We start from the raw sequence: 26193 nt of genomic DNA on the forward strand, positions 1-26193 counted from the left end.
CGGCACTAATGCTTCAAGGTCACCTGGTGCGGCAGACTCATAGAAACACAATCTGCAGTCGGCCCCATTCGGCCCCTCCAGTTGCCCACATTTTCTGCTGTAAATACTCAAAACATAATCGGTGTTTGATCCAAGTTATGGGGGAGAACATCTACAGCCAAAGTGATATCGAATAGAGTCCTATAATTACACACAAACCGGCACCAGCACGTGGCATGAGACAATTTCATTTAGGGTTTAAATGGAAAACAAATTCAATGTTTTAAAAGTAAACGGTGGAATAGATTCCTGCATTTCGCCAGGGAAGAGGTTATGTTTCTCCTATGTTATGTTGCTATGGCCCATAAGGTACATTTCTCACTGTCACACCACCCAATGCGTTCAAATCTACACCGGGGGTTGCTTTAAATGCTGTTTTCCTGCGTGGTGCGTCCAGCATGTTGTTGGGTCAAAGAGGAAAAGGGAATTAAAACAAGGATGGAAAAAATGTAATGTGGAAAAAAACAAAAAAACAAACGGGTGCGAGAGGGTCCCCGGAGAGACCCAGCACATGACCAGCGGAAACGGGTTTGGGAGTTCAGCCAAGGTTGTGGTCTCGAGGGAAAAGCATGGCGCAATACAGGAAGAAGAGTCAACCGGTCGCTCGCAAGAGGAGCCAGAGGACCTCGCCGTGTATATTATATGCTCTGCCAGGGGCAGAAAGTACTTCTTGGCAATAAACTACTAAAAATACAGCTTTACTAAACGAGAAACTTTATAAGAGTCTACAAATACCCACGGCACGAGATGCACAACTACCAAATGTCTGGGGCGCCGGGGGGGCCATGAACACTTTTTCAAGGCAGGAAAATACATATATTTATGGGGGAAAAAGAAACCAGAGAAAAAAAAAAAAATCAAGAAAGTGAAAAGGCCCAGACAACGCCAATGAAGGGTTATTTCTCCTTAAAAGTAAGATGGTGCCACTTATAGTGACTATAGTATTACGGTCACTCTGTTGAGACATTTTATTGATCTGTTGCCGCTGGGCATTAGGACTCATTCCAACTCAATTAGGTATAATTTGCATTCAGTGTCTGGCTTCCTACCCCATTTACTGTCCATTAAAGCCTTTACCCCAATAGTAGCCCATATGTAATCACAAGTGCCGGGTTATATAGGACTGAATTTGGCTCCTAGCGTTATAAGAAGACTCTGGTGCGAAGAAGCATAACAAATAAGAGCGAAAAGTCCAAGAAACGACGTTCACACAGATGGATATTTGTCATACTGAGATTTACATGTATAAGGACCCCACAGGGAACAATGAAATTATTGTACAGTTAATTATAGACCCAGCTCTCAGTGATCCGGCCGCTCTGCTATTTAACAAACCAGCATTTTACTCGCGTGACTTTACAGGGGAACGTCCCTAAAATATCTTGTCAGCGTCCTACCGGTGATACGTACAGCGGGAAGATTCCCATTTCATTGTTAAATGATAATGGTTATTTTTAACACGTATGAAAATAAAAGAAGCTCTATGTATTTGTGAAGACAGGTTTATGTTATTTGTCGGCTTCAGCCTGCCCTGGCAAAATATCATCAGGAAAATGATCCGATACTTTGTGGCCAGTCCCTGTACAGATACAATTACTACTCGTTACATTTTATTCCATTTGTATTGCGTCTCAGTTATTGTGACCTGCAAACCTGGGGCACATGGAGGGGCTACTAGGGGGTTAAATGTCTCATGATCATGGCACCAGAGGATGGTGTGATGATTGGATGACAGTGGAAGGAATAATGTAGATTTAGATGAGAAAACAACATGTCTATTTTTCTAACACTAAAGTCACGCACGAGGACCAAATATCGATGAGTTGGTGCCAGCAATCCCAAGGCTACCCAAAGTGGATCTGGTTTCACTAGAAATAAAATACAATCCCCAAATTAGTTGTTTACTATCTTCCTGCAAACTGCGTATGTTTCCATTTCTTTTACCTGGACATGACTTAGAAATATAAAATATATATATATATACACGGAATCTTTGAGAGCAAAAAATATTCTCTAAGCATTTGTCTAAAACATTTGTACTACAGTAAGCCATACAAGTTGGTTTAGATTTTTTTTGATAGTTGTTGCAAGATTATAAATATGCATTAGGTTTAATTTAAGAATTTATTGCACGCTCCCACATAGATGTGTGAAAAGACTCGATACAGCGCTTCCCCCTGACTCCTTCCTAGACAACTGTTAAAAACCCGCTACACTTTATGATGTCATCAGGTTTCTTAAATTCCTTAAATTCCCTCTGAATTTCCTCCAGAGACCCAGAAGTCCTTTTGTGCAAACTCCGGCCAGGTACATGAGCTCTCCAGACAGGGATATCGAATCACGGCCCCCAGCTCTCCCGGGATCAACAATTAGCAATGACCGAGGAGTCCTCTTACAGAGTTTGTAGCAATCCCGTTTACAGCCGGCAGACGAACCCACCGCTTGTGTAACGGGGTCTGAAAGCGCGAGTAGAAACAATGTGGCGACGCTTAAAACAGCAAAGAAAAAATAAGAGAAACGCACCAAAATAATGACAACTCAGCGAGTAAACACGATGCGCTGCTGTGGTAGAATTTTTTTTTTTTAGCATTTTGAGCACTACAATGTTTGGCTTCAATTTTTATTCCAAATAAAGCGAACATAAAAATACATTTACATAAAATACTAACATTCTGCATAATCACTCATTATTGTTAATTATACGTGAAAGATAAAGAGGGAATTTGTCTACAAGGCAAAAGACCACTGAAACAGAGAAAGTATTTTTGGGTTGTTCCGGAAATGTTTTCCTTCTCTTCCAGGAAATCCTTTGAAATCGATGCGTTTGCACCGGAGAAACATGACTGCTATTGTGAAAAACTCATTACGTATCCACTGAATCACGACAAAGACACCGCAAATCAGCACACAGACACAAGCAGCAAAATGTGAGTGTCACTTACGGTGAGTGAGTGCTAACCACCAGCCAGCGATATAACAGCGAGTGATAACCCAGAGCTAGTGATATAACCCAAGCGAGCGATAACCTCACGAGCTAGAGATATAACCTCAATCAAGTGAGCGATAGATCCCAGCTACAGATATAATGCAACCCACGAGCTGGAGATATAACCCAAGCAAGTGAGCCATAACCCGCGAGCTGGGAGATATAACCCAAGCAACTAAGCCATAACCCGCGAGCTGGGAGATATAACCCAAGCAAGTGAGCCATAACCCGCGAGCTGGGAGATATAACCCAAGCAAGTGAGCCATAACCCGCGAGCTGGGAGATATAACCCAAGCAAGTGAGCGATAACCCGCGAGCTGGGAGATATAACCCAAGCAAGTGAGCCATAACCCGCGAGCTGGGAGATATAACCCAAGCAACTAAGCCATAACCCGCGAGCTGGGAGATATAACCCAAGCAAGTGAGCGATAACCCGCGAGCTGGGAGATATAACCCAAGCAAGTGAGCCATAACCCGCGAGCTGGGAGATATAACCCAAGCAACTAAGCCATAACCCGCGAGCTGGGAGATATAACCCAAGCAAGTGAGCCATAACCCGCGAGCTGGGAGATATAACCCAAGCAAGTGAGCCATAACCCGCGAGCTGGGAGATATAACCCAAGCAAGTGAGCCATAACCCGCGAGCTGGGAGATATAACCCAAGCAAGTGAGCCATAACCCGCGAGCTGGGAGATATAACCCAAGCAAGTGAGCGATAGCGCCCAGATAGCAGGCAATAACCCCAAGCTGGCGACATAAACCCCAGCAAGTGAAAGGTGGCTCCCAGCTTGTGATATAACCTACAGTGAGTGAGCAATAGCTCCTAGTTAGCGATACAACCTACAGCAAGCGAACTATAACCCTAAACTTGCAATACAACCAGCGGCGAGCGTAATGTATACGACTGTATATCCACCCTGTACTACAATCCCTCTCAGAATCCAGTGGGCGCAGCTACTGAATATGTTAATGTGTTTCTCTGTTTTATTGTTTATTGTGGTAGAAATGTCAGCGGCACCGGACCCTAAAGCCCACGTGTATACGGACACGTACAAACCGGGTTATCAGAGAGCTTCTTTGTGTAGTCCAATTCCAAAAGGATACAAACGCACTTTTTGCAGGACTGCCCCCTTTCTCAGCCATTTTATTTGGAGAACATAAATAACTGGCTTTCAAATATTTTAATGATCCTGTGATGCTCGTTAATAAATGTATAAAAACTCGGCTTATACTGCTGCCTTTTTGTTTTGCAAGCATGGCTGTCCTTTTAAACCCCGATCATGCGCCGAATTAAGTCAGCTGTCAACAAAATTACCCAAAGTGAGGCCGCTCACTATGGCGCCAACACTACAGATCTGACAGCCGGCGCGGAACCCGGACTGGCGCTTTAAAACAACAAGCAGCTGGCCCGACAGCGAGCTCCTGCACCCGGTGTAAATTCTTTCCCATGTCCTTTTTGATATCCGCAAACATCTGTGCACTTGCTAGAATCCCATCTGTATCCCATGAAGCTAAGCAGAACACATGGGAAATTTCGGACTTTATTAATGAATATCAACTGCAAAGATCCCCCAGGAATACAAAGCGATCTCTCAAACAGTCATTATACCATAACCAGGCCGAGATGTACAAGAAGCCCATTTCCTTTAGTAATTACCCAAAAGACAGACACTGTCCGAACGGCCCCATTCCCACTTACAAATAACTTGCCGCCATCTTTTTATAACAACTCACGCTGTCGGCAGCACCCAGAGACCTGGGGGGTACTCACAATACTTACTAAATCACACCTGTTACAGCAAAATTAGGAGAGAAGCCACAGTTTGAGACGTGACAACGAGACTCATCCCCCAGGCGGGCAATTAAACACCTGCCCCGATGATTTGATTGCCGTCTTTTAGGGACGTTAAAACTGCACGTGGAAGGAGATCGTCGGCGTTTTATGAAAGGTAATTGTGCAGAATATACTATGGGGATCCTTTCCATTTAATTGCTAACAATATATCACTGTGCATTCACTGTGGCTGACTCAAAAAAATCCCCATCACGTGTTTTCTCTGTGACTTCTTCTAAATGGAAAAAGAACCAGATTTATAGAGATTTCCTGACTTTGGGGGATTTCTGTTTATTGTTTATAGCAGCGCTGTATCCTCTGACATCGGGAAAGCAAGATTAAGAGATTATAACCAGAATTGGTCTGGGGACAGGGGCATTAAACGCTCTCTCCATCCAGAGGTTGTACTTTTTATACACACGACCAGAGCGTGCCGACACCCAGGGTCTTCACAAAACATTTCTTCATTGAATTACGAGCTCAGTAACCAAGACCAAACGGCCACTCACTCTTCGAAGACACGTATAGACCGCGAGCGAGCTTCAATGCCCACGCAGATTTTCGCTGTGGTGTAGGTGTGTGCCGGTAGGGTTCCAGACACGGCTTTCACTACCCACGCCGAGGACGCATTGCTAATGTGCAGAAAGCGTACCATTTATGCGGAAACAAATGTTCTTCTAAATCCTGAGCTTTAATAAACATTAGTGCTAGTTTCTATCATCTCCCTGCTGAGCTTTTTTCATTTGATTTGAAGAATGGGTGTTGCTGCCCCTTTAATTACCTGGCCTGTTCAAATTATATGTTTTATGCCTTTCGCTGTGTCACAGCCAAACCGCGAATCTTCTGCAAGGCATTCACAGCCACGGCAAAAAGTACGGCATAATCTGGCATTTTCCCACGCTGAACGTGTAGGTGTGCTCCCGACACGTAAGAACACTCAGCGAACGGCCCGAGAAGGACCCGCCGCAGTAAGCACGATATCCGAATGGTTACGACAATCGTCCACGGCCCACGAGCGACGGCAAAGACACAATCACCGGGAACGGCCTGCATTGCAATGATGCCGATACTTAAACAGTTCAGTGCCAGAGAGCTGCAAACGGGCTTGGTGAACACACAGAGCCAACAGGCCACACAAACGTGCACAGCTATCTGAATACTGATGGAAGACGCTACTTGCATATGGCTTCTGCATGGCCTATATCTCGATAGCAGCCATCAGGCCAGAAAATACCTTTTGCAGAATTTCAAAGCCTAACAGAAAATATTAATAGTTAAGAAGCGAGCAATTCCCAAAGCTCACTATAAATCAGCCTCAGGAGTCGCCATTACATTTACTGGTACACAGGCCCATCAGCAGTAAGGGATTCGGAAACGAAGGCAGCAAACGCTTGACATCTCACAGAAAGTAAAAAAGAAACTCGATTATTCACACTCCACATGCAATCTTCTATGCCTCAGGACACAGTTATCTCTATGACATAACGGTGCCTAGGAACCGCCACACGCTTGGTCCATGACCAGCTCCTCCGGGGTCAGCATTACATGAGCCCCACTACAAGGGCTGCAGGCTGCCGGCACCGACGTCACTTGGGAGTTAAATGCTTTAATCAAGTACACAAGGAGACAAAATAAAACATAATTTGTTGGTTCGACCTTTTATCAGCAGCTCTGTCTTCAAAGAGGTCTATTAACTAAAGGGAGTTTTCACGGCAGTTCTTATTTTAATTCTCCTATTCACTATAGAGGGCCGTGTGGGCCATATATAAAAAAATAATTTAGAAGGCGGATAAATCTCACTGGTTTAAGTATTTTCAAAGAGCCAGCCAAGGTTTCGCTACAGCAGACGCTCACTTGAGAGGGATCCTGAATCTATGACTTATAGTGAAGTCAAGGAGCTGAAACAACCCTGCGGTCAAATCTCCCTTTCGTGAATAGAAACTAAAAGCAGTGCAGATCGACACATTTGCCATCACCCAGCGCAGGTGGATCAGTGACAGACTGACACCTCCGCAGGGGACAGGACACCAATAAACCAATGTGCAAAGAATACGGCCTGTACGTTAGAGCGCCAGCGATATTCCACCAGGACCCCAAGAAAGCAAGGTTTCAGGATCTACTCATATGAGCAGGGGCAAGCTGCGATGTTGCGCCAACCTTCTGACCTATAAAAGAAGATCCTGAATACTCCACGGTGCTGATATCCTAACCACTTTCGCATCTGACACAATATGCAAAACATCGCCAAGTAACGAAATATCAGCTTTTATTTGTTGTGCTTTGTTTGCAACAATATGAGGACAGTGCTAAACTGGAGCTCGAATGGCAGAGAGCAGCCAGCCTACCGGTGAGCAGTGCCAGTTCTCTGCACAGGCTGGACTACTGCTATGTATAAGAACCGGTCTTTTTACCATAACAACCATGGACCATTCAGATTAAGCACACTTGTTGCCACAGCAACCAGGTCACTTTGAATCACCTGACTGCACCTGTGCATCGATCCTGTCGACATACCGGGTACCAGTCAGCACCTTCTGCACACTCTCAGGGCCACCTCTTTGCCTCTTTCACAGTAAATAGGATTTTTCTGTCACAAACCTGGGAGCTAAAAATCTACACTTCTCCCCATTAGCTCCCCTTTGGACATGGGGCAACAAGCCACCTCTCTGCCTTTTGAAAAGGGGCACGAAGGCCCCCCTCTACTGAACAGGTATGCCCCACATGCTTGCAATTCACATTTAGATGCATTTTGCCCCTTATCCCAGGGCTTGCTGTTGCTGTGTGCGGAAGGGACATCCCCCCTGCGTCACTCAGGATGTGACATGAGGGGTGGAGGAGACAATCCCAATTTACTAAACACTGGCAGCCATGGAAAGGGGCTACACAACAAAATCACTGCAACCCCTTACACTTCGCCCACGGGTGATTCCAAGCAGTGCATGAGATGGAGGGGGTGCAGGCCATGTGAGGCGGTGCAGGGGTGCTCAGGTTTGCAGCATCACCTCTCTCTCATCACTGTGAGGGGCACTGACAAAGCACACTCCCGCAGCCCCCGCACGTACCTGTCTTCTCGTGGTCATATCCCACTACTATGAAGTAGTCGGCCAGCCTCGCCATGGCTGCGTGGTGTACTCCTTCCTCACGAAGACCCTCAGCATCATATCCGCAGCTGTCCGGCCATGTTTGAGGCGCCCGGATCGCTCCTGCGCAGTGCCCTTGCGCGCTGACTGAACGCGGAGACTGCGCATGCGCGTGAGTCCTGGCCTGAGTGGGCGGGGCCTGCCTCTGGTTCTCACAGTGTTGGGCTGCAAATGTGATAGATGTATACAGTATGTGCGGCGTACATATACTGTCCTGACAGAGGTATACGGTATATACCGCGTGCATATACTGCCCTGACAGGAGTATAGAGTATATACGGCGTACATACACTGCCCTGACAGGCGTATACAGTATATACAGCGTACATATACTGTCCTGACAGGAATATACGGTGTATAGGGCGTACATATACTGCCCTGACAGGGTCTATACAATATTTATGGCATACATATACTGCCCTGACAGGGGCTATACAATATTTATGGCATACATATACCCTGAGGCGGCGTGTACTAAGACATGATGACTCCAGCTCATTTTGATATATACAGGGTGTCATGTAAAGCTTAGACATGCTATAGACGTGTTACATAATGAAAAAATAGACATTGCTTTACTGCAAGTGGAATTTGCTAATAATCTGACAGTTTTCGTAAAAGTACCCGACCCAGCGCTTACATTAGAAAACACATTTTCCAGCAGGGATTTTCGGCCCTCCTCGGTCAGCGCTCTGTGTACGGCCTGCTGCCTTCTGACACCGCGTGTGCTCAGAGGTCATGCGTGCCAACAATTCACATCCCTGGCCACAGACAGTTCTCTGGTGTTAAGTCGTCACATTACAAGGAACTCGACGAAAGGAACCAAAAAAACGCACAACGGAACTCAAACTGAACCGCTCACAAGACAAGAGTCGTTGTCGTGTTGGACGTCAAATGTCGCCTGTCGAGCCGCCATTTAGCTGGTTAACTCGACTCGTCTTGTGTTTCAGGCGCATCATTTGTCAACGTTCATGTCTCTCAAGCGAGTCAAGATGGAGCTCAACTCAGCCATCCTAAGGTGTTTGACAACCTTCTGGGTCAGCTTGCTTCCTTCTGAGGAGTCTTGTTCAGTCGACGCCATTTTGTTGCGTTGAACCATTTTATTAAGTTGACCGTTGAGTTTACTTGAATTTCTGTGAACAGACAAACAGCTCATTGTAACCTGTCAGTTGAGTTGACTTCAGCTGTGTTGAGTTGGCAGTCGAGATCCCTTTCCATGTAGCTCATCAGCCTCTCGTGACTCAAAATCAGCCCTGAAGTTTTCTGCAGTTTTCTGCATTTTAAGTTAATTGAAAGAAGTATAATTTAACTCAACAAACCAGAGCTGGGCTTAAACACAGAGACTAATAAACACACGCTCACACACAAACACACATACACATTCATACTAACACACATACACTTACACATTCATGCTAACACACATACACTTACACATACACATTCATGCTAACACGCTTACACATACACAGTCATGCTCACACACAAACACACATACACATTCATGCTAACACACATACACTTACACATAAACATTCATGCTCACACACATACACTTACACATACACATTCATCCCAACATGCACCTTATGTGGTCCTGCTGCTTTCCCTCCTATCCTAGCCAGTCCAAAATTCTTCACAGACTTTAGGACCGGCCTGCCCCTGGGATGCGGGCCCTTAGAGACGCAGAAATGCTGTATAAAGGTTGTAGTAGGACATTTTTTCCGCTCTAAGAGCGAAAGCTACACTGGAGTAACCAATATTCACCCAGCTGAATTCCATATTTAAAGCGTAAAGCCAATTATACAAGCTTATCTCTGTATTACATAACATCAGAAGCCGTCCTGGATGTCTCATAATTAGTGAAATAGTTCAAATATGAGATATGGCAGGAAGTCGGGGCAGTGAGCATCTCTGGGGGTAGTAAGTGGCTCTGGGGGGGTGGTAAGCGGCTCTGGTATTTCAGGATCGCAGTTCAATCCTCTCTCCTTATCAGGGAGATTTTTGTTCTAAACAATATTATCGTTCCTATGTTTATTAATCACACAGGCGTTGTATTGCGCAGCGTCCCGGTGAAATTTTTTGGGTTATTCTTTGGTGTTTATGCAAAAACAATCTGTCCCTAAAAACAAATCCAGATTCTAACAGGCTTAATGCTAGCTTAATTTTAGTAGAAAAATGACAAGTATGCGGTTCCTGTGTAACGTCCGTAACATTGTAAGCAAACAGTGGTGAGACGGTCGGAAGACAGCTGGGAACACATCCACGGGGTGAACAAACTTCATATTAAGATGACAGCTACTTACTAAACAGTCAACTGGAGTTAATTTAAAGGGACAGCACGCAATTAAAAACTAAACCAGTCTCGGTTTGTGGATTTGCTTCTTCGTATGCTTTACCCAAAGGCCACGGACCCCTGCACCACAACGTCTCTTTACTGGCATATTCTGGAAACACAGAGGAGTTAGGATACTTACAATGTGGTCAAATTAAATTTTTTTTTTTTTTTTCATAAAAAAGTGAATTAAATCAAGATATCTAAACAACAAAAACTTTTAACAAAAACGGATAACAAACCTCCGTTTTCAGTTCCTTTTTTGATTAATTAAAGAGAAAAGTTTCACCTGCTCATCCTCTCAGTATGTGTTACTAGTAACAAGAACTCGCATTTCACAGGAATTCTAAAAACAAATGTAAAAACTTCAACAGCAAAAAAAAAGGAAAGTAAAATCTCCGACGACCTTCTGCAACCCAACACCGCGCATGCGCACTCACCTGTCACCCAAAAACCTTTAATCCGCAGAATGCAGGCGCTTCTTACACTCAGCAGATTATTATCATCCATGGCAAATATTATCCTGATTATCATAATTTTAACACCAAATGACAAATATTTATAAAACAAACTGATATAAAATGTTACTAATGTAACTAGCCTGTCTGAGGATGGAAAATAACACATAAATGAATAACACACACACCATGCAAACCCACGCCACACATGACACCCTCCCACGGTGCAGGGGTATTAGTGGGGGTATATTTTACACCCACTGGGTACAGATATGAAATTTGGTGCCGTTTGTGATGAAATCTCTGCTCCTAGAAATGCGCCCAAGTCATTGTTTCACATTAGAAAGAGTCGCTTTAGAATAAAAGGTTAGTGCAGACTGCCAACTCAACTTTATGGAGTTTTGGGTGCACCCCCGGACCTGCCCTGGGTGGGGTAACTGTTGACTTGCTGGGTGCAGAGACTGCTTTACTGCAGGTGATTTTTTTCTGCTGTCACATTCCTGGCTGCTGTCTCATTGACATCAGTCTGTGCAGAACGTGACAGGTGTGTGTCTCGCTCTCAATGCTTACCTGCCCCAGGTGGGGGCTCCATATATGGAGAAAATGCAACTGCCCCATAGACGGTCACAAGGAGACTTCAGCCTCTTACTCAACACCCAGGGGAGGAACGACGTTTCCTGTGTATTACGGCATCTATGCATCTTCACAGGGTGAGCAACTGCTAATTACCCCACAAACCACACCAAATAAGGGGGCATTTGGGTATCTCAGCTAATCGGACCAAATAAAGGGGGCATTTGGGTATCTGCTAATTACCCAGCAAATCACATTGAATAAGGGGGACATTTGGGTATCTGCTAATTACACTGAAAGTAACACTAAATAAGGGGGCATTTTGGTATCTCAGCTAATCGGACCAAATAATGGCGGCATTTGGGTATCCGCTAATTATACTGCCAGTAACACCAAATAAGGGGGCATTTGGGTATCCGCTAATTAGAAAGACAATCACACCCCTCCGGGGGGCATCCCCAGCCCTCTGCCCCTCTCCTTCTTGTGGTTTTTATTTTGCACTGAGGGAAGGGGGCACATTTTACCCACTGCTAAGGATGATGTGGATGGTAGTCACTGTAAAGCAGCTGTTGCATAACTTTAAATTTCTAACTTATTTTGATTTCACCGGTAGATTTCACCCGGGTACATGCGTGTAATCACGTTTCACACTGTGAGGCGGAGGCATTTATTAGTGTCTTATGATAAAAGGTGCTGTTCTGCTCAGATAAAAAATCAAGTGCCCTCCCCAGAGATAAACCTCACCTTAGCTCTCATTATATTGTTTTCTCATAAGATTTAATCACAAACTTGCCCCAGATTCCATGGCAAGCAGGGTCTGCTTTTGAGTCACATGACAATTAAAATGTCCCAGCAAAATACTAATCTGTGCAACATTTTACAATGTTCCTAATGATACATTTAGTTGTGACACATGCAGCAGAGTAGGTGGGACAGTCGCTTTAATAGGAGCCCCTGGAAGGGCCAAACAGCATGGCAGGGGCAGCTCTGTGTCTTTGTGAATACATTTGCCCCAGGGGTAACACAGCTGGCACACCCTCATCTCACACACACCCTGATTTCTCAACCATATATATATATATAAAGCTATTAATTGCACATTCAGCAGCCCGTGGAAACTGCCCCCACTCCACGCGCTGAAAGACACTCCACAAACCCCACTCATTATCTGCGGAAATACTTTTACATCTGGAATTTTTTGTTGGGATTATTAATGACAGGGGTATCAGTGATGTCAGAGGGCATATTTACTGTGATGCAGCAGGGGCAGTAAACACAGGGTCACAGTCAGTGGGACAACCCCAAAGACCAGCCAGAGCATATTGCCCCAGAGCAGGCAGAACAGACCTGGAATCAGGACCCCTGGAAGGGACAGCGCTCAGCAGCCAGAACATGGACAGGGGGAGACAGAGAGAGAGAGAGAGAGAGAGAGAGGTATGGGAGACAGAAGGAGATAGAGACGGACAGAGAAAGAGACACAGAAAGATAGAGAGTGTGATGGGAGACAGATGGAGAGAGGGGGAAAGAGAAAGAGTTTGATAGAAGAAACTGAATGGGAGAGAGAGAGACAGAGAGAGAGACAGAGAGGAAGAGGGAGAGAGACTACCTTCACAGTCACTGTCCCTTTAAACACAATACACCCAGCATATAGGGGGCACGTTGGGGTATCTATTCCCACAGCTCCCCTGCTCTGGGCCTGCCAATTGCACTAATTGGGGTATATATCCTTGCAGACATCTATGTTATATGCCGGTACCGAGCATCCCAGCAGTGGTTTTAACTCTTTCAGTACAGGTTTGCGACGTATTTGCCCGTTACTGTGGAGCTGAATGGGTTAAACTTGAGCACATGGCAATGAATTGCATTTTAATTACCCCTCGGTATTTGGGAGGGTTGCCCCATTGGAATCTCTGACCCCTTTGTTTCCCCCCCGCGGGTGCAGTGATTCACCCCCAAACCATCCACTGTTAATGTGTCATTACTGGGATCTGCTGGGGTTACTGGGAGCGTTTTACTTCAGTTTCGTGCTGACCTAATTTCACATTAATACTGGGGGGTGTAAGACATCAGAGCCCCCGGCGCACAAATGGTTAAACAACCCAAATCTGCCCTGGGGATATTAACCAAGAACAGGGTAACTGTATAGGGGTCCTCACATAATAGATTAATTTTCTCCCTGTATCCTCTATCATCCCGTATAGATCCTCAACCTCCTTGTATAGATCATCTATAACCCGGTATAGACCCTCTCTCCCCTGTATACATCCTATATAACCCCTAAAGATCCTATATAACCAGGTATAGATCCTCTCTCCCTCTATAGATCCTATGTAACCCCTATAGATCCTCACCCCGTGCAGATCCTAAATGACCCCTATAGACCCACTGTCAGTATGTAGTATGTACAGACATGACAGTTTAACTCTCAGGATAATCAGAGGCACAGAAATTGGCTCATTCTGTTATTGTTATAATATTTCTATCTTTACTAAGTAGTAACCATTTCCAGGACCTTAGAGAAAAACTTTTGCATATTCTGGATAATGAGACTTGAAGTCCAAAAAGCAAATGTTCTAGCACAATCTGCTGTCAGACTGCCACTCCCTTCATTCGAATACATCCATTTATTCAGTCAAGGGTGATGGGAGTGATGGGAATCTTTTGTAATCCACACATTCCTGACCAATTGAGAGATTGGTTGATCCTAAACCTCAGCAAATTATCACCAAAAAACTGTATATCATATATATATATATCAATTATCACAGATATTTACTCAATAATCCAGGGACCTGGCTTCTTTATTCATTGGTGGTTTTCTATATGAGCCCAAAATGTTATATATATATATATATATATATATATATATATATATATATATATATATATATATATACATATACACACACAATAGATGGATGATAGACAAAGAGACAAAGAGATTGTGGATTACAATAAAAAACACTAGGTAGATTATGGATAGATAGATAGATAGATAGATAGATAGATAGATAGATAGATAGATGATAGATAGATAGATAGATAGATAGATAGATAGATAGATAGATGGATGGACAGATGTAATTTTTGTATAATAAATAGAAGATAGATTATGAATTACAGATAGATAAATAAAAAAACTGCCCTGTAAACCAATTTTTCTTATAACTACCCCATCCCCAGCCCCTGATTAATCTCCTGGCAAATCTTGTAAAGTGCCCCAGATCAGCCCTTATTAGGCAAAATCCAGCACCCAAGGAGCATGAGGGGAGACCCTGGGCTGGGAGTGACCTCCTTACTTTGCAGGGTGAGTCTGGGGTAATTAAACAGAAAGAAAATAAAATAAAAGGACAAAATGAAAAAAAAAAGAGAAAAAGAGAAAGAAAAGTATCTGAGTTTTCTTTGTACTGTAAGGATGCAAATGAATTTGCTGTCACTCAAGTTTGAGACACGCCCCCTGCTCTATATTAAGCAGCTCACCAGCCCAGGACAGGCAGAGAGACTGAAGCAGCTCGGAGAGCTCGTACCTTGGCTCTGACTCCCAGCAGCTGACTCCGAATATCTGGGGATTATAAACACTCACCAGGTAGGTTCCCTTTCCGCATGGGGGACAGAAGCAGGAGTTTTTATTTATTTTTATTACTATTATTGTACTCTAATATTAGTAATTCATTCTTCTGGATTTTTATTATAAAAGGATATTTCTAAGTAACAGGTTTGCAGAGTCTGACTTTCTCTTATCTGAAAGCAAAGGGGAAAATATATATGTTCTATGTTTAATTGCATATATGAGAGGCTGTCATACACCTTATATATTATTTAATATTTTGCACCAAAAAAAATATTCTATTTGGTTCAGTATTTTTTATTTATTTAATATATATAATTTTTTTTTTTGCATATCTCCATAAATCTCCTGCCAGCATTTTTAGAGCTCTGCATTTATTTATCATGTTTTGGCACCATTTTCATGCAAATAAAGTATCTCTTTGAAATAATGTGATCAATACCTTCTGGTGTTTTGGGAGATTGATGATTGTTCTTGTTTTGCTCCTATTAGGATTGTATCCAGAATGGAACTGGCTCGCACTATCCTGCTTCATTTGACTTATCTGACCTTCTTGGGCTCGGTCGCAGGAAGAATGGAAATAAGTCCAAATAACATAAAAAAGTAAGTTTTCTGAAACTTGTTTCTCTGCCACAGAAGTAAATGTTTAATTTTCATACCAGACCAGGGGATCTGGAGTTTTTCTTAGAAATCTAGATTTGCAATTCTAATCGGGATGACTGGATGGTTTACTAACCGAACTCGTTCTGTACTTTTCCAGGAGGAGTTTAATTGGGATACATCAAACCAAAAGAGATTTAAAGACAGACACGGAAACTTCTGCCCAGTTAACTGATGCAAAGTTGGGTTCCCTCTTCATCAAATCAGAAGATGTGAAGGAGCCATCGATTCCTTCCGCCAGGTAATTGATTACATGCATGCCGGGCTTCGCTATGTTTGCATTCAACTCTCTAAACAACATATTTCCCAATATCAGGGGGCAAGGGTTGTTCGCATATTTTAAAGGAGCTAATCCGTGAGAATTCCGGATAAGGGGGTTGGGGAGGTTTGGATATTTTCAGATTCCCTTGTTGTAGATTTGGGATGGATATTGGGGTTTGCGATCAGTCTCCTTATGTCGCCTTCTCTTTTGGTTTTGCAGTAGCGATGCCCATATCCGTGTAAAGAGGTACAGGCACAGCTTGAACCATTTCCACAACCTCCAGTCCATGAGAGTTGGATGTAGATTTGGGACCTGCACCGTGCAGAACCTGGCCCACCAAATCTACCAGTACACAGACAGAGACAAGGACAGCACCGCTCCAGCCAAGAAGATCAGCTCACTGGGCTATGGCCGAAGGAGGAGATCCCTCCCCGATAGAAAGCTTCTCCTAACGCTTGTGGATGGTAAAATCAGACCATCGTGGGTCAACGCCAATGAGAGGTCGAGTGATCCTTCAAGCGACCTCCCGGAACATGTTCCAGCCCTTGGTCAAACATCGAGACCCAACCATGAGCAGGGGACATGGAAAAAGAGCAAATTGTGGGAAACCTTGCTTAAGACTTAACTTTGAAACTTAGCCTCACCACGATGTAAGCTTAAAAAAGGGGCCTTCTGCCCTAGAAGGTTTCATGTAAATCCTGAGGCGCAGCCCCAGACAGAAATGGGGAGCGAAGGATGAACCAAAGATGCCTTAAAGTATTGAAGAATAGCGTTTGTGTGGTCTGGTTATGGGTTTTCAGATTCCTGGACACATCGCAAATGGCCAAGATCTGGAAGAAGCCCAACGGACTTCTCTGGGTCAATGCGGGATATACTTTTTTGCACTTGTAAGGATGCTTGTTGAGCTCAGCACTGAAAACCCACGGATACTAAAATGTTAGGCTTGGGGACTTTTGGACCAGCGTGGGATCCAAGAACTTTATCATGGCTCTTCCTCCTGGGCTCTCAGTGCTGCAGGACGCACGTCCTGCGATCCGTAGGTCAGGCGGCTCGTCACTGGATTTGCCGCAAGAAGTCTTTGTAATGCTGAATGGACAGACCTCATTATGGGACAAATGGGTCCTGATTTCTAGAAGCTCTGTTTACTGGAGAAGCCAACACCATGTTGTTAAAGGTTATCTCTGGCAGCGCAGAGTTAATTCTCGAAACCCTTACCCCCCTTCCTTTGTCCTGTCGTAGCCAATGAACTTGTTACAAAAAAGATTCTATAATCCAGATTACCCGTAAAGGGCAGTCTAGGTGGACTGTGGTTGGTTCCTTGGGAACCGTATGAAATACTTGAACTTCAAACCCTAAGTGCAATTTATTTTTTAACCTGTGTATGTTAAAGCCAGAAACCTATATTTAAATGCTACTGTTTATGTTTGTGCGTCTTCAAAGCAAAAGTTATTTTTTTACATGATATATTATATAAGGGCATTTTATCGCATATTTTATTGAAATGTGATATCTGTAAATGATTTTTTTTATTTTACATTCCGTTCTTATGAGAGAATTATGTATCATTTCATAATATTATTCGGATGGGTAACATTGTGATATAATAATAAAAAAACCCACAATTCTTATTCACACAAAGAGTGTTCTGTGATCTCCCTTTACGTTTTGGCGTTTATATGTTTCTGGATGAGCGTGTGTGTGTGTGTGCGCGCATGTGGTGTATATGCGCGGAAGCTTCGGGTTTTGTAACAAACATGAAACAATCTCAGAACCTGATTCCATTTATTTGTACAGAGCTCTGGGGGCAAGTTATTAATTCCCCCGGACAGCTGCATTTATGTGTAACACACGTGACAGTGAACAGTGTAAAAAGAAACAAAACATTTTTACGATACGCTCTGGAATTTAAAGGCAGCCAGAGGCCGGCTTTGGAAAATGTACCGTTGTGGTTCTTATCCAAAAATAGTTTGGAAAATTCCAGCAGAAATTTGGTGAAAAGAAAGAAGAAAAGGCCAAGGGTTCCACCTACAGTCTTTATTCTCAAAATGGTATCAAAAAAGGTTCCCCAAATATTGTGCAAGCAGCCGGTGTATTTATTACTGATTCTACGGTCCGGCTCCTTATTATTATTATTATTATTATTATTAATGGGCCAAGTCAGACCCTGTGCAGAAAATACCCCAGAAGCCTCACATGTTCCCTGCGCTGGATACAGTAACGGTTACACTGGGATGCTATTGCCATCTAGTGGTGACTAATAATATTGTCCGTGGGGTAAACAAATAGCCAAATTCACCCATGAGAAATATTAACCGTGAAATCATTAATCCCACCGCAGCTCATCAACAAGTCACTGTTTGGTAAACTAAGTTTGGGGTTCAGGTTGGCGGGAGGATTAAAGAAGTAAATATCCCATAAAGTACATGTAGCTCTGCTTTGGGGGAAAACTGAATCAAACCCTGTTACCCCGTTTCTCCTGCTGTAAAGAGTCAAACCTTAATCAGTCGTTGGTCTCATCTTAGATTCAGGAGCCGTATGTCTATCCCATGCATGTTTAATACCCTACTGTATTACCCTCTAACACCTCTGCTGGGAGGCAGTTCCCCTTATCTATCACCCTCTATATATTCAGGATCCATATGTCTATCCTATGTATGTTTAAATTCCCTTACTGGATTAGCCCCTACCACTTTCAGTAGGAAGCCACGGGAGCTTACAATGAACAAAGTGTCTTAAAGCCTGCAGGACAAGAACCTAGAGCAGCTGATCGGGGGTTTCTCTATGTTGGATGGGAAGGCATTTGGAACCAATAAAGAACTTGCCCAGCTTAACAATAATTGCCCCCAGTTTAAAATGAGTGGCTTTTACTCAGCTTGGTGCTCAACCTTCTCACGGCCCAGTCAGTCTGTCACTATTGCCACCGAATGCCACGGCCAGCAGCCACAACTTAACAGAAGTTACTTTGATCTGAAGCACACATTACACGTTTAGGAGTTACACGTTAGGAGAGTCCGGGCCAGAGATCCCGGTGGAGAGCCGGACGCGACCGTCTGCCTACCCGATGAGTCCAATGCAGGGCAGTAACTTCCCCCATTAGGGCAGCTTGTGGCCCCGGCGTGAGGTCAGGGCATATTGTTCATGTCTTTGGACACGCGTGGCTTCCATTCCTATGACCTGCAGTCATCCACACGCTGAAAAATATCCGCAGCTTCATGACTTCACCCAGCGAGCTGCGGCGTCCTGCCAAATGCAAGCGAGTGGACAAAGCAGCGAATAACAGGGGATATTTCCGACCCACGCAGGACTCAGGAGGCTCTCAGTCATAATCAAGACCGCTTTTGGCAACTCAGAGACACTATCCAAATATTTTCCCTCAATGTAACGAATACATCAGCTTTATGTTTAGCAACATCCCAATTAGAGGCTATTTCGTCAACGCTGGGCCATTTATATCAATCTCGGTGCATTGTGCTGATAGCTGAAACGTGGCCCCGGGACCGCGGCTCAAATAAACATCTCAAAAATGCTTTAATCTGTTTTAAAAATCGGCCTGCTGCTTCAGTGCGGTTCCAAGCGGTCTGTGCCGGTTCCATCAGATACTTTAACAATGCAAGACCTATAGGGTACGGGGTAACAACCCCTACGGGACAAGTACTCAACAAGTTAAACGATAAATAGCTATATCAAGTATCACGCACAAGGCGTCAGCCAATGAGATCCCATTATCACGCACCGCAGCCAATGAGAACGCAGAATCCGATGGCGCAATGTGTGCGAAGGCCAATACCAGCCCGGGATCGAGTTGGACCAAGTAACACTTTTTAGTAGAGCTGCCATTATTATTATTATTACTATTATTAATTATTATTATTAATTATTTCGAGAAGTTAACCCCTTGCTGGAGCACCCATTTGGAGCATTCATCAAACTATGACCTGGGTCTGTGGGGTAATCTGGGGGGATGAGGGGTCACAATCCCCCCGATTATTCCGGAGAGACTGCAGTCTGTATAACAGGACGAGCGGAAACCTCTGTAGATGCAGTTTGACTTTAATCGCATGGAATTTCCCATTTGCCCCGCACCAAACTCCTGGGCATTTTTTCCGGGTATATTCGGTATCTATGTTTATTACCCAGAAGATTCTGTGGGTTTGTTTTATATGTTTATGAATTCTAGTTCTGTTGGACCCTTTGAATGTAGGGACTCTAAGAAGCGCTGCAGGAATGATTGGTTTTATATAAATAAAAGATAATAATAATAATAATAATAATAATGATCATCATGTTATCTATTCCACCCAGGCTTTACCCCTTGCATGGGACTGATAATTCCTCCCCAGAAATATTTTCTGCGGATGCTCTTGTATGTTCTCCCATAGCCTATAGTGCAGGGCTCTGTATGTATTGCGCATGCTTTCCTAAAGGAATCTTTTCATTTGACTTATTTCTGCATTTGCTGCGCTTCACTGCCCCCTAGTGTCTCCGAGCCGTACTGCTGTGGATATTTTATTATTATTATTTGTTATTTTATATAGCACCATCATATTCCTTAGCGCTGTACATTATGTCATAAACATTAACTATTCTCATCGTAAAGGTTCAAGTATTCCAGTGTCTTTCTTATGATGTGAGTGCCTCCAAAACAACAAAGAAAAAAATGGGATTAATAATCTTGTGAATTATGATTTGATCCAGTGGTAGCAGTGCGAGCAAACACAGGAAGGGAATTCGGGACTTCTTGCCTTATTTAGATAAACCCAATATGGCAAAAGTTAATAAACAACCTGTGTGTGATGTCACCGGTTTAAAAGCACTCTTGTTTGAGGAGGTCGCTCAGTGGTAGAGCGTGCGCTTCATGTGTGTGAGGCCCCGGGTTCAGTCCCCAGCGAAGTTTTAGTCCTAAAATGATCTACAAAAAACAATAAGAGTTACAGTTTAAATGCAGAAAAAAGCCAAGTGTCACTGAAGCCTCGGTGCCATGGGCTCCGGGAGTGAGTATTGAGTGCCAGCCTCCTTCCTCCGCTGTGGTCCCTGGTACGGAGTGCCACGTTTCCCCAAGTACAAGAGACTCTAAAGACTGTGGAGTTTGGACAGATTAGGTGTTTCTGCATTTTGGGAGGGGGTTTATGAGTGTTTTACTCTCCATCGGGTCAGGATTTACAGGACAGAGACCTCTATGGCCAGTATGGGTACCTGGATCTGATCTCCAGCAGGTTTCAGCCAGAAGTCAGGGAACAGCCGTGTTTCCCATCCTCCCCACAGACTACTATAGCGATCCGCTACTGGGCTGAGTGCAAATACTGAGCTGTGTGCAAAGGAGGACCTGATGGAGAACTTTGTGTGGTTTGTTGTGTCTATTGTATGTAAATTACCCCTTGTACTGTTTTCATCTCAAGATGAGTGCTGTCCGATGCTTGGGGTGGGCTGTCCGATGCTTGGGGTGGGCTGTCCGATGCTTGGGGTGGGCTGTCTGATGCTTGGGGTGGGCTGTTTGATGCTTGGGGTGGGCTGCTGTGATCCTTTATTGTCCTTTTCAGGACAATAGCCACACTATGTACCTCGGAAATATAAAGTGATTTCCGAGCCTCTACAAGACCCTATGGTAGGGGATGTAGCTCAGTGGTAGAGCGCATGCTTTGCATGTATGAGGCCCCGGGTTCAATCCCCGGCATCTCCACTTAATTGTTTTTTGTTTTCTGGTGTTTTGTACAAAAATACAAAAACAATGTTTCATAAAAATGTGTAAGAAAATGGGGGCAAATACTCAATACAGAATAATGTCAAATCAAATATTTGGTGATCAAAATCAATGTATGTCAAGCGTATCATTTGTATTAAACATTAATGTCATACAGCAACTAAACATTATTTTACTTTTTCTTTTAAATTCATCTAACTGAATTTCAAAGCAAGTGTGAAAAGGCTGTTTATGGGAACTATATGGAGTGATTTCAGAGCCTTTTACAAAGTCTATAGGAGGGGATGTAGCTCAGTGGTAGAGCGCATGCTTTGCATGTATGAGGGCCCCGGGTTCAATCCCCGATCCCCGGCATCTCCAGTTTTTTTGTTTTCAGGTGTTTTGTACAAAAATGAAAAAAAAACCCACCTGAACTGAACAATTACTGAACTGGAAATAAAATACACAACAAAGAAGTAATCAAACAACAAAAGCCAAACCCATTTGCAGAATATTTGGTGGAAACAGGAAGAAAAAGATGGAGCTGACCCCTCATCTATGTCCTTGTAATAAATTTCTCCTCCACCTTTAATATAAGTGAAGGAAAAAAATAACCAAGCGTCCTACAGAAATATATTGAGTGAATTAAAGCATTTATTTGGCATGTAAAATACAAAAATATAATCACAGAAAAAATGCTAAACCCAACATAACGAGCCCATTCAGCCCTATCCCACAAGTGGCAAGAATAAAAAACTTGTTATTTAACTAGATATTTTTTATTCAGTTTAAACTGTAATGCCTATAGTTTATATATAATTGATTTTTTTTTTGGAAAGATGAAACAAAATTATGGGAGGTGAAATTTTTTTTACATTTTTCATAAAAAACCGATCTTACGTGGGCCGCACCTCGAGCCCTGCTACTTACCTGTGGGAGGGTCTTCTGTACTGCATAGAGGAAGCGGAACCTAGCAGAGTTCACGTGACATCACATGACTCTGCTCCAGTCCTGCTTCCTCTGTGCTGAAGTCTGTGAGCGGCATCGAGGAGCTGCAGTGCAGGTAGGGGGTGGGGAGGGTGTTGGAATGAGTATGCGTGATTGAGGGAATTAATCTGTGAATAAATGAGTATATGAATGAATGAGTGTGTGTGTGATAGCATGGATGTGTAAGTGCTGGAACCTAGGCATGATGGGACTGTGATTGCTGTTAGCAATCACACTCCTATCATGCCAAGTCAGCCAGTACATGCTGAAGCCTAGCTAGCTGCCCCCCTTGTGTATTGATGCTGCCAGCAGTATGGGGTCTGCACATCACTTACAGCCACCCTGTACCAGCATGTACTGGCTGACTTGGCATGATAGGAGTGTGATTTCTAACAGCAATCACAGTCCCATCATGCCTAGGTTCCAGCATTTACTGGTTGGATGTGTAAGTGCTGGAACCTAGGCATGATGGGACTTTGATTGCTGTTAGCAATCACACTCCTATCATGCCAAGTCAGCCAGTACATGCTGAAACCTGGCTAGCTGCCCCCCTTGTGCATTGATGCTGCCAGCAGTATGGGGTCTGCACATCACTTACAGCCACCCTGTACCAGCATGTACTGGCTGACCTGGCATGGTAGGAGTGTGATTGCTAACAGCAATCACAGCAAGCACAGTCCCATCATGCCTAGGTACCAGCATTTACTGGTTGCCTGGGTATGATAGGAGTGTGATTGCTGTGTGGGTAGTGTGGACGCCAGGGCTGGCTCTGGGGTGTGCAACCTGTGATCTATGCCTGTAATTTAGGGGGTTTTAAATATACCTTTAAATGACGTGTTTTTATGTGAATTCCAATTGATCTTTACCTGCAAAGCTGGGTTTTTGCGTTATTCTGTAGATCCATAGCTATATATTTCCATACATTATTTATGTATACCTGCAAATACAGGGTTTGTATGTCTTATTCAGTTGATTAATACCTGCAATGCTGTTTCCATGTATTTTTTTGATCTATACCTGCAGTGCTACATTTCATATACTATTGTATACCTGCAAATACAGGATTTGTATGTCTGATTCTGTTTATTTGATAAATACCTTCAGTGCTGAGATCACAAGTGAATTTCAGTTGATCTATACATGCAAAGCTTGGTTTGTGTGTTAATATGTTGATCTATACCTGCTATCGGCAACTGGGGCTAATATTAATATATATGGGCAGCAGGGGCATCAATACACAAGGGGCAAAAACACTAAGGGGGGTATGAACGACAATGCAGTGTGAAAAATCCATCCTGATGTAGACGTCTGTGACGTAGATTGTGTCCTGCTGTTTGTGTGTTTTTGGTTATCAGTGTAGCAGAGCCTGTACTCGGGTGTGTGTGTATAGGTGTGGCAGAGCCTGTCCTGGTGTGTGTGTTCGGTTGTCAGTGTGGCAGAGCCTGTCCTAGGGTGTGTGTTTGGGTGTCAGTGTGTCAGAGCCTGTCCTGGTGTGTGTGTTTGGTTGTCGGTGTGGCAGAGCCTGTCCTGGGGTCTGTGTTTGGGTGTCGGTGTGACAGAGCCTGTGTTGGTGTGTGTGTCTGGGTGTTGGTGTGACAGAGCCTGTGTTGGTGTGTGTGTGTTTGGCCATCTGTTTCCTGGCACTTAACTTACAGTAGGAATTATTTAATTTATATTTATCCAGAGATAAAATGCCGTCCTGAAGTTGTAGTGACTTCAGGGGACAAAACATTCAAGGCCCAGAAATCATTTAGTGGAAAAGTTATTTATTGTGTTATAATATTTATTTCAAGGATTAGTCGCACTCAATTGTGGCTTCAGGCTTCCCATGTTGAATGATCAAGTATTATTTTAGCCCAATAACAAAAGTATAATTCCATAGCACATTACTTTTGGAAATTATGAATGCCCCCCAGTTTGACTGTGGTATCTTGTGTGCCCCCCCATATATTGTTTCTAGAGTCGCCACTGCCTCTACCTCCGTCCCGGTGCCGCCATTTCATGCTGAGCGCTCTAATATGACGTTATATCTCAGCAGTGAAGCAGTGGGCACCAGCGAGCGGCTTTTAAACACCGGCTTGGCGCCCCCTGTTCTCCCCCGCATAAAAAAAAAAAAAAAGACAGCGTTTAAAAGCCGCTCGCTGGTGCCCGCTGCTTCACTGCTGAGCGCCGAAATATGACGTCATATTACGGCGCTCAGCAGTGAAGCAGCAGGCACCGCAGCAGTGCAGGAAGACAGAAGACTCCCGTCGCTGGACCTCAAGGTGAGAGAACTACAAAAGGGGAGAGGAAGAGGGTAGTAGGGAAAGGGGAGGGAAAGGGGTTAGAAAGTGACAAGGGAGGGAGAGGGGGTAGTAAAGAGTGTGAATTAATGTGTGGAAGTTTGGACAGGGGCGCAATTTCAGTGCTTGCCATAGGCACTATTTTCAATAGATACGCTTATGATAAAGGGGCCCCCTGGACCAATAGGGAAGGGGGTCATGACTGCTGGTATGTTTGCCCATAATGGGCTTGGGGAGGCGCATCCCGTGGGCGGCTTAAGGCACCTACGGGGCTAGGACTCTTGGTTCATGGGGTAATTGTCTGCCTGTTGGGTTTAGTGCTTAACAGCTGGCAGGTCGTTTTAAGGTTTGGTTGTGTGTTTTTTCCGCTGGCCTGGGGAATGTATACAAATGTTAATAAAGCTGTGGCCAAAAGCCCTTTCCCCACTAATGGTGTCTGTGTCTTTATTTGGGGGGATATGTTGGGGTTAAGCTTGGTGTTGGGTTCTTGACCTCGGGCTATGGGCTTAAGCAGTCATGACTTTTAAAGCAAAAGTGTGTTGTTTCTAGAGAAATATATATATAAGGCAAGAATTGATAAACAACCTGGATGTGATGTCATCCGTACATAGTTTCATATCGTGGGGATGTAGCTCAGTGGTAGAGCGCACGCTTCGCATGTGTGAGGCCCTGGTTTCAATCCCCGGCTTCTCCAATATGTTTTTGGTCCTGAAAAAAAAAATCATTGGAATTACAGTTTAAATGCAGAAAAAAAGGCAAGATATTGCCTGAAATGAGATATTAGCAGTGAATGTAAATTGAGATATTAGCAGTGAATGTAAATTTAAAACCTTAAGCCTTTATAAGGGATGATTTATTTAATTTTCTTGCAACATTTTAAACATTTTAAACTTTTTCTTTTAAATTCATCTAACTGAATTTTAAAGCGTGTGAAAAGGCTGTTTATGGGAACTATATGGAGTGATTTCAGAGCCTTTGACAAAGTCTATAGGAGGGGATGTAGCTCAGTTGTAGAGCGCATGCTTTGCATGTATGAGGCCCCGGGTTCAATCCCCGGCATCTCCAGTTTTTTTGTTTTCAGGTGTTTTGTACAAAAATGAAAAAACCCCCCACCTGAACTGAACAATTACTGAACTGGAAATAAAATACACAACAAAGAAGTAATCAAACAACAAAAGCCAAACCCATTTGCAGAATATTTGGTGGAAACAGGAAGAAAAAGATGGAGCTGACCCCTCATCTATGTCCTTGTAATAAATTTCTCCTCCACCTTTAATATAAGTGAAGGAAAAAAATAACCAAGCGTCCTACAGAAATATATTGAGTGAATGAAAGCATTTATTTGGCATGTAAAATACAAAAATATAATCACAGAAAAAATGCTAAACCCAA

At 43.7% G+C, this 26193-nt stretch overlaps 2 protein-coding genes and 4 non-coding genes across 9 annotated transcripts in view; 5 read left to right on the top strand and 1 right to left on the bottom strand.

Annotated features, from left to right (window-relative positions):
* LOC149272843 (myotubularin-related protein 13) overlaps nt 1-7976 on the bottom strand; it is a 93975-nt gene extending 85999 nt beyond the window's left edge. For all 4 annotated transcript variants that reach the window (XM_089506670.1, XM_089506668.1, XM_089506669.1 and 1 more), the window contains exon 1: nt 7922-7976. In XM_089506670.1, coding sequence (XP_089362796.1) covers nt 7922-7976 — 55 coding nt within the window. The remainder of the gene's footprint in view (nt 1-7921) is intronic.
* A 7462-nt stretch (nt 7977-15438) lies between these two features.
* On the top strand, nt 15439-19181 carry LOC149272844 (pro-adrenomedullin-like). Its single transcript, XM_089506673.1, has 4 exons — nt 15439-15536; nt 15694-15834; nt 16075-16319; nt 19036-19181. Exons 1-4 carry the CDS (start codon nt 15439-15441, stop codon nt 19179-19181), a joined length of 630 nt encoding a protein of 209 aa, XP_089362799.1.
* Nucleotides 19182-21460: 2279 nt separating this feature from the next.
* TRNAA-UGC (transfer RNA alanine (anticodon UGC)) lies at nt 21461-21532 on the top strand. The gene has a single exon. It is a non-coding gene; the product is annotated as a tRNA-Ala (tRNA).
* A 301-nt stretch (nt 21533-21833) lies between these two features.
* On the top strand, nt 21834-21913 carry TRNAA-UGC (transfer RNA alanine (anticodon UGC)). Its single transcript has one exon. It is a non-coding gene; the product is annotated as a tRNA-Ala (tRNA).
* A 3510-nt stretch (nt 21914-25423) lies between these two features.
* Nucleotides 25424-25495, top strand: TRNAA-CGC (transfer RNA alanine (anticodon CGC)). The gene has a single exon. It is a non-coding gene; the product is annotated as a tRNA-Ala (tRNA).
* Nucleotides 25496-25794: 299 nt separating this feature from the next.
* Nucleotides 25795-25866, top strand: TRNAA-UGC (transfer RNA alanine (anticodon UGC)). Its single transcript has one exon. It is a non-coding gene; the product is annotated as a tRNA-Ala (tRNA).
* Nucleotides 25867-26193: the final 327 nt, after the last annotated feature.

Source organism: Sceloporus occidentalis, unplaced genomic scaffold, assembly GCF_023333645.1.
Source record: "Sceloporus occidentalis isolate IW3139 unplaced genomic scaffold, rSceOcc1.0.p SCAF_410, whole genome shotgun sequence".
NCBI classification, from domain to species: domain Eukaryota; kingdom Metazoa; phylum Chordata; class Lepidosauria; order Squamata; family Phrynosomatidae; genus Sceloporus; species Sceloporus occidentalis.

Coding starts and splice junctions, on each gene's coding strand:
- LOC149272844 (XM_089506673.1), top strand. CDS start 15,439: ATGGAACTGGCTCGCACTATCCTGCTTCATTTGACTTATCTGACCTTC. Junction 15,537..15,693: donor AGTCCAAATAACATAAAAAA/GTAAGTTTTCTG, acceptor GTACTTTTCCAG/GAGGAGTTTAATTGGGATAC. Junction 15,835..16,074: donor CCATCGATTCCTTCCGCCAG/GTAATTGATTAC, acceptor TTGGTTTTGCAG/TAGCGATGCCCATATCCGTG.